A 7,591-nucleotide genomic window follows, 5' to 3' on the forward strand; every position below is an offset into this window, starting at 1 on the left:
AGTGACTATATAAGGGCTATGTAAGTGTTTGCTAAATACACACACACACACACACACACACACACACACACACACACACACACACACGTAGATCCTCTAAAAAAGAAATCCCCAAACCCTGCTGATTTCTGCCATTCATGTTCTATTTCTCAGGATCACAGCGGGAGAATGTGAGCACACAGGGCTGTTAGGTAACTCCCAGGTTTCTGTTCAGTGGGATTACCAAAAAGAGCTGTAAGCCCCAGTAAGATAATCTTGACTTTTGTAGCCCAGGCGTCTAACATATGGGTGAATAAACATATAACCCTAAACACTAAATACATGAAAACCCTGCAGGCTTGAAGAAACATCAGCTGCTGTTTCCATTGGGTGGGCATGAAGATGGGGCCTGGTAGGGCAGCTCTGACCCGGGTACCACCTCACCAAAGCAGGGCACAGGGCCAGGAGCCTGACAGCCAAGTTGGTGAGCAGCCTTTTGCACCATAAGGCAGGGGTAGTAATGACTCGTACTGTGCTGGCCCTCTTGGGAATAAGGAGGGGTGATCGCTCAGCACAGGACAGAGAGGAAATAATATGGAGTATGATGGGGTCATGAGGCTGTCCAGTATTTGTGGCCTTAGCACAGTAACATGAGGCTCTAACAATGAGATATTGTAATGGCAGAATTTCTAGTTTCTTGTTTCAGAGATCATACTAATAAACGCATCATTTCAAACGACCAGTGCAGACATACCTTGCTTTCGCTTTCATTGGACAGAATTTCCAGGGCCTCCAGGTGTGACAAACCTTGGTACTCATCAAACAGCATCCCGTAGTGTGCAGTCCTCTCGGCTGTGAGCTGCTGCGCCAACCTCTGCTTCTCCTTCTCCTTGGCCTCCCTTAACATCTGCGGAAGCACACAATGTGTATACACTCAGTGTGTGCTAGAGAGTCCCATTTTCTGCATACGACATAGGGGGAGATGAGGCCTGACTTTGTATTTTTGAGGAGTAGGTTTCGGTCACTTTGGTATTTCTAAAACAAATGATTTTTTATTGATCGACTGACAACATTTACATAATAGTCCACTTTGAATTTTACATGTTCATTATGTACACGACAAAACAAAGCAAAAATTCCATTCCCGAGAAGAGGATTGGAAAGAAACACAACAAAAGCTTAACAGTGGTTTCCACTGAGGTGTTTCCCATGTGTGGGATGAATTTTCTTATTCTCTAAAATGTCGAGATTTTTTATAACGAGCAAATTTATGTGCACTAGAAAAGTTTAATCTATTCTGACAGAATTAATTGCAACGTCTGTACCTCGGCAGACTTTAAAGCAGAAATAAGCTGATCTGATTTTATCTGAGTTACATTACTTTTACATTTTTGTGTGTGGTTATTAGCCTCTTCAATGAAAAAAAATTAAAATATAAACTTGTAATATATTCCATATTAGTCACTGAATATAAATAAGAATGTTAGCTTGTCAGTTCTTAGATTGGTCTCAAAAAGTGTGATTGTGAACTGAGTTCCTTCCCTGTTGATAATTTTTTCACTGCTGTTGATTAAATAAAAACGCAAGTCCACCAGTCACTCCCACGTCCTGCACTTCCTTCCTTTGATTCTAAGCATCATTTATTTGGTTCCTCATTAAATTTACTGAGGCATTAAGTTTATAGGGTTCTTTAATACCTGTGAAAAGCACCATAAATACACCATGGTATCTGTAAAAAGCACCATAAATAAAATTCCCACAAGGTCGCAAAGGGAAGATCATGGAAAAATAGATTTTGTTTTTATTGTGTGTCAATAAAATAATCAGCCTCATTCTCCTTTTGGGTTCCTGAAGTGGTTAAGCCAAACCACTAGGCTACAAACAGAATTCTGCTTCCTGTTTGTCTTTAAGACTAAATAAGGCTGCTTTTCTGCCTGGAATGTGCTTCACTCAGATTTCTGCATGGTCAAGCCTTTTATCTCTCTTAAGCATTTCCTCAAATGTCATCATTTCCATGAAGCCTCCAAGTCATAATCCAATTTAATACTTAAACTGCCCCTCACTCCCATATTCCTGATTACCCTCTTCCTGCTCTAGTTTTTCTTTTTTCTACAGCACTCATCACCTTCTAAAATACTAGGTAATGTTTATTGTTTGTTTGTCTCTCTTCTCTGGAAGGAAAGCTCTTTAAGGACAGGGATTTTTTTCCATTTTGGTTATTAAATGTATACTAAGTGCTTGAAACAGTGCCTGGCACACAGTGGACATTCAAAATGCATTTGTGGAATGGATGGCTGGCTGCCTGGCTGGATAGATTGATGAATGAATGAATGGAAAGTTACTGTTTGGAAGGAGGTTAAGGTTGGTCGTGTTCTGTTGATCCAGCTTAAGCAGACCACGTGAACTATACGTGCAGTGCTCAAGTGTGCCCCAGAATGTTGTGTACCACACTCTCTGCACGTTTCAGATGTGTAATTAGAACACTGCTGATGGTTCGTGCGGATTCTTGGGTGACACATTTCTGTGAGCATTCCTACTTACTTTTTGACAGTAGATTGAATATAGATGTGATAAAAATTGTGAAGGTGCCACAAAAACTATGGTAATCTGGGAAACTGACCAGGTCTAATTCTTCATTTCACAGGTGTTTAAACTTCCAGCACTATGAGGAACAAATGTTTGCTGTTTATAAGCCACTCAGTTGATGGTATTCTGTTATACCAGCCTGGATGGACTAAGACAAATAGCTTAAATGGAATAATCTTCAAGAAATTATTAAGTGAATAAAGCAAGGTACAAAAGACTGTGGTTAGTATGCTACCATTTGGTTGAAAAGTATATACATAAATATGTACATATGTGTATATTATACAAGGTCTAACAATTTAATAATATAAAATAAAATAAAATAAAATAAAAGTTCATGAACTTGTTGCAACGATGTTGCTAACCTTTTTTTGGTATCAGAGAGATTATTCATTATGAATTTGTACCAACTGGACAAACAGTTAACCAAGTTTACTATTTGGAAGTGCTGAACAGGCTGTGTGAAAAAGTTAGACGACCTGAACTTTTCAACAATTCATGGCTCTTGCATCACAACAATGTACCAGCTCACAGAGCACTGTCTGTGAGGGAGTTTTTAGCCAGGAAACAAGTAACTGTATTGGAACACCCTCCCTACTCACCTGATCTGGCCCCCAATGACTTTTTTCCATATCCGAAGATAAAGGAAATATTGAAAGGAAGACATTTTGATGACATTCAGGACATCAAGGGTAATATGACGACAGCTCTGATGGCCATTCCAGAAAAAGAGTTCCAAAATTTCTTTGAAGCGTAGACTACACACTGGAATTGGTGCATAGCTTCCCAAGGGGGACACTTTGAAGGTGACTGTAGTGATATTCAGCAATGAGGTATGTAGCATTTTTTCTAGGATGAGTTCATGAACCTAACTGTCTGACCTCATATGCACTCATATAGCTTCATATATCTATATCATAGCTATCTATAACTATATGATAATTCTGATAGACTCCATAAGAAGTTATTAACAGTGGCGGTCTCCCACGAGGAACTAAATGGCTGGGAAAAGGGGTGTATTAGAAACTCAATTTCTCACTCTCTGCTATTTTGTCTTATTTGAATTTGAATTGTGTGCTTTAAAATATCTATTAAAAAGAACCAAGAATGCATTTATTCTATTGACTGAAAGAAAACATTGCGAAAGTATATAGTCTCACCTGAGATAAGGAAACGGTTCTCTCCATGAGAGTCTTGGTCCGCTTAAAGCCTGGGTCGCTTTCTGCAAGGACAGTCATGGTCTTCTTGCCAATGAATTCCAAAGCATCAAGACCACCTGTCAAGACGCTCTTACCCTGCAGGTGAGATCATTGCATAAGACAAGTTTTTTTTTTTTTTTTTTTTTTANATAATAAAACCCACCCATCTCCTCTTCAGCACTGTTGCAAGGATGAAATAATACAACAAATGTGAAAATATTCTGTAAACACTAAAGCTTTATGTAACTATGTTGTTATGTGCTACAAAGATATAACATAGGGAGATTAAAAATATTTGGGAGTGGGTGGGGGGTTATCACTTGGTGAGGGGTGTAAATGTCTATTACATTGTTTTGTACACCTGAAACTTATATATATATTTGGAGTAATCAACACTAAATTGAGACACAAGTGCTTTGTGCAGCCCCAGCTTTTAAATGTACATTCATTCTATAAAACAAGAAAATATACCAAATAGCTCTGGCAAATGTTTTAGGGAAAAAAATGACAGAGGAAAATGAAAGTAGATAAAAATCAGATGGTTAAAAATGTTGCAACAAAGAATGCCCATTACTACAACTCTTGGTCTGTATATATGCTTAAGAACATCTTCACTAAAGCAATAAACATAGAAAACAGCCTTTTAAAATCTCTTCACAACAGTGGTAAACCAAATTACAGACCCATGGCAGTGTGATAAAATTATACTCTGCTGGAAAGACAAACATGCAAATCATTAGCTAACATTAATGCAAGGGAGCGTGATACTAAATTTATCTAAAAATGATAGTTTATTACATTTTTGGAGACTATCAAATAAATTACTTAGGTGTTAGGAAGCTTTCAGGAATGTAAGTGCTTATAAGAAAAAAATTTGGTGAAAATGTTCAGATTTTTCCCAGAGTTTTGATCCTGGGTTGTCTGTTCACCCCCACTGATACGATTCTTCTTTATAGCTTTTAGATAATCCTTCTTCCACCTTTTTGGACTCGTCACACTCCATCATAATTGGACTGATTTAATGACAACCCCGCTATTCTTTTCTCCTGGTTCTTCTTTAAGTGTTTGAATGACAGTTATTCAATTAATTAAAAGGAATAGTGGTTTGATAGTGTGGAGATGCCCTTTGGGAAAATGGATATATTATGGGAGATAACAGGGTTCTGTCACTTAAGGAAAGACAAATTTAAGCATGCTATTGTATTTAGGACTTTAATATTTTTTTTGTCATACTAAAAAAAAATCTCAACTTCTTGATGCTCTACACTGAGACTGGAATATATTACATGAAGTGACGTTTTAAGAGTATTGAATCAAGTTTCCTCTCCAAGAAATAGCACTAGCTGTGAATGTAATACTGCCATAACTTGCACTGGCAACAATATCTTCTTGATGTTTGGGGGAATTGGGATCCTCTTTTTATTCTTTCTGAATGAACCCCAAATAGGACCAAGGTCGACCTCAATTATCAAGAAACGGAAGAGAAACGGCCTGGCTCTTTTTGGTGACTGTTACTCTGAAAAAGAGGTATCTATGTTAGTTTTTCTTTGAGTCCAGAATACTAACTTCATGACCTTTGACAGCTAGTCTCTTAGTTTCATTACTAAAACAAAAACAAGTTTGTCACACTTTATGACTTTGTAGAAACATACAAATGCTCACAAACATTATTCTCTAACAGTCTCTTTGAAACTGGCCTCTTTCTATGTCTCAGCATAATTGATTCTTCTATTTTGATGCAATGAGCATAAAGCTCACTAAACTGAAGACATATAAGGTCAGTATGTGGGGCTAAAGCGGAAGAGGATATTTAAATGACAGTTTGCTTCAGATACACGTGCAGTGGTCAGGCCTCTACACCGACTATGAAGTGGTCTCCCTAACAAGACACGAATCCATCTGGCCCCCTAAAAAATATTTACAACATTATTGATTATATTCCCCAGACTGTCTTGCCTATCCCTGAGGCCATATTGTAGTTACCAATTTGTANATGTTTCATGAACCTAATAACATATCACTCTGGGAAGATGAAAGATGGCTCTGCTCTTCTCTAGCCGTGCCAGGTCTTCTGACTTCAAGGAGAGAGGAAGAGAGAAGGGCTGTTGGGAAGAACAGCATCGCTCTGCGACTAGTTTAATTTTGCAGGAGTGCAGATTGAGCAACCTGTGGCCTAAACCACGATGGTTACATTGAATAAGCAGAAACCACCTTCCCTATCTGTTGTTATTCCATGAATTTAGAAAAGGAGATTCTCCCAGCTTTTACCAATATGACTTAAGCTGTCTATTTAAGTGAAAGTTGTGTCTGAGCTTATGCTAAACTTACTTCTCATCTTAAAGCTTACATGGCAAAGTTTAATATGTCAGTGTTGACTGGCAAGTTAATGGCAAGAAGATCTGGGGAGACAAAACCCAACACTATCCTTGGTGTGTCCTCTTTTAGGGACAAAGGTTTACTTGACTATGTAAATAAACCAGTGAAGCCTTGGAGACACCACACACACTCTCCGAGCTGTGGCAGGTGCTGCACGGAGATGAATGAGGCAATTTCCCACTGTGTTCAAGTCACTAACTTGCCAGTATCGGTGACCTCTATCAGAGATAAAGAAATTACTCATCTCTGCTCCTCATTGCCTCATTCTGCCCTTTCCTCACCCACCTTGATAAATGAGGGCCTGTGTCAGCTACCGCTTACTAAAGAGAAGAAAGGGAAAACAAAGAGAGAATAGGAAAAATGACACAGTCTTAAGTAATTAATGATCAAGGTCCTCATTAAGAAACTCCACAGCAAGACCTTGTGCTAACTTGCAAAACATACTGCGGTGCTATTAGAGGAACCCAGACCATTAAAGCTGGAACATTCTTAGACATGAGGTAGCACCAGCATGCCAGGTAGGAGAGGACGTGGGGTTGACCTGGCTGATGGGCTTCTCTCTGCCTAATTCTGGCATGTCACTTTAGTGGGGGAGGGTAGACGGAATTTGAAAAAGCCCCTTGGTGATTCTGCAACCCTCTTATCTCCCTGTGCTGAAGATAACTGTTGCTCTGATACAGAATTCTATATTGAGATGAAATGACTCGCTCAAGGTCAAAAGGTAATTATTAGTGCAGTTGCAACTAAAAATACAGGTCTCATGACACAGTCTAGATGTTTTCTACCATCACATTTCATTCTCTTGCCTCCTCACATCTTAATTACAGACCTCAGACTTGTCTCCACTCATGTGCCATTTAAGGTTTGGGGTTTTTCCATTTCAGGTGAATCTCTGGAATTTTATAACCGAGACCTTTCTTTTAAAAAAACAAAAACTCAGACTCAGACGGTGCTGACCTTATTGAGTTTGTCAGGTGTGGCCGCAACATGTAATTCAAAGAGAAGCTCTGTAAGCATGCTAGCAAATTCTTCTCCCTTTTCTTCTGAGCCTAGAAACAGAAAATGACAGAAGTAAGAGGCATGATTTATTTTCCATCTTGCAGAATGTGGCAGCTCCCCCAGCCTTACAGCCTGCCCTCCAGCCACCGGGCAAGGATGAGTTTCCCCCTCTTACAAGCGCAGCAGTGAGGCAGCAGGGTGGGGGGCTGTGGAGCCTCGCTGCTCCCAGTGCTACCTGGGGCGGCCCCCAGCTGGCCTGAAGGCAACGTGAGGGCGGGGAGGGAGCTGTCTGTCTGTTCGCAGCTAGAGGTGGTCAGTAGCTATTTGTTGAAGGAATGTCTGAATGAACAAAGGAGTGGCTTTTCTCAGGGCTGAGCGACCTGGGACAATACTGTCTTTATGACTTAAAGTATTGTTATGCATGGCACTGTAACCCTAATGATACCCAGGGC

General features: G+C 39.6%; 1 protein-coding gene across 1 annotated transcript in view; it reads right to left on the reverse strand.

Moving 5' to 3' along the window:
• Positions 1 to 7,591, reverse strand: part of FAM114A1 (family with sequence similarity 114 member A1) — a 70,621-nt gene that overhangs the window by 25,580 nt on the left and 37,450 nt on the right. Inside the window, exons 5-6 of the mRNA XM_019635996.1 lie at positions 3,726 to 3,860; positions 734 to 886 (exon numbers count right to left, since the gene is read on the reverse strand). Coding sequence (XP_019491541.1) covers positions 734 to 886; positions 3,726 to 3,860 — 288 coding nt within the window. The remainder of the gene's footprint in view (positions 1 to 733; positions 887 to 3,725; positions 3,861 to 7,591) is intronic.

Source organism: Hipposideros armiger, unplaced genomic scaffold (assembly GCF_001890085.2).
Source record: "Hipposideros armiger isolate ML-2016 unplaced genomic scaffold, ASM189008v1 scaffold_26, whole genome shotgun sequence".
Taxonomy (NCBI): domain Eukaryota; kingdom Metazoa; phylum Chordata; class Mammalia; order Chiroptera; family Hipposideridae; genus Hipposideros; species Hipposideros armiger.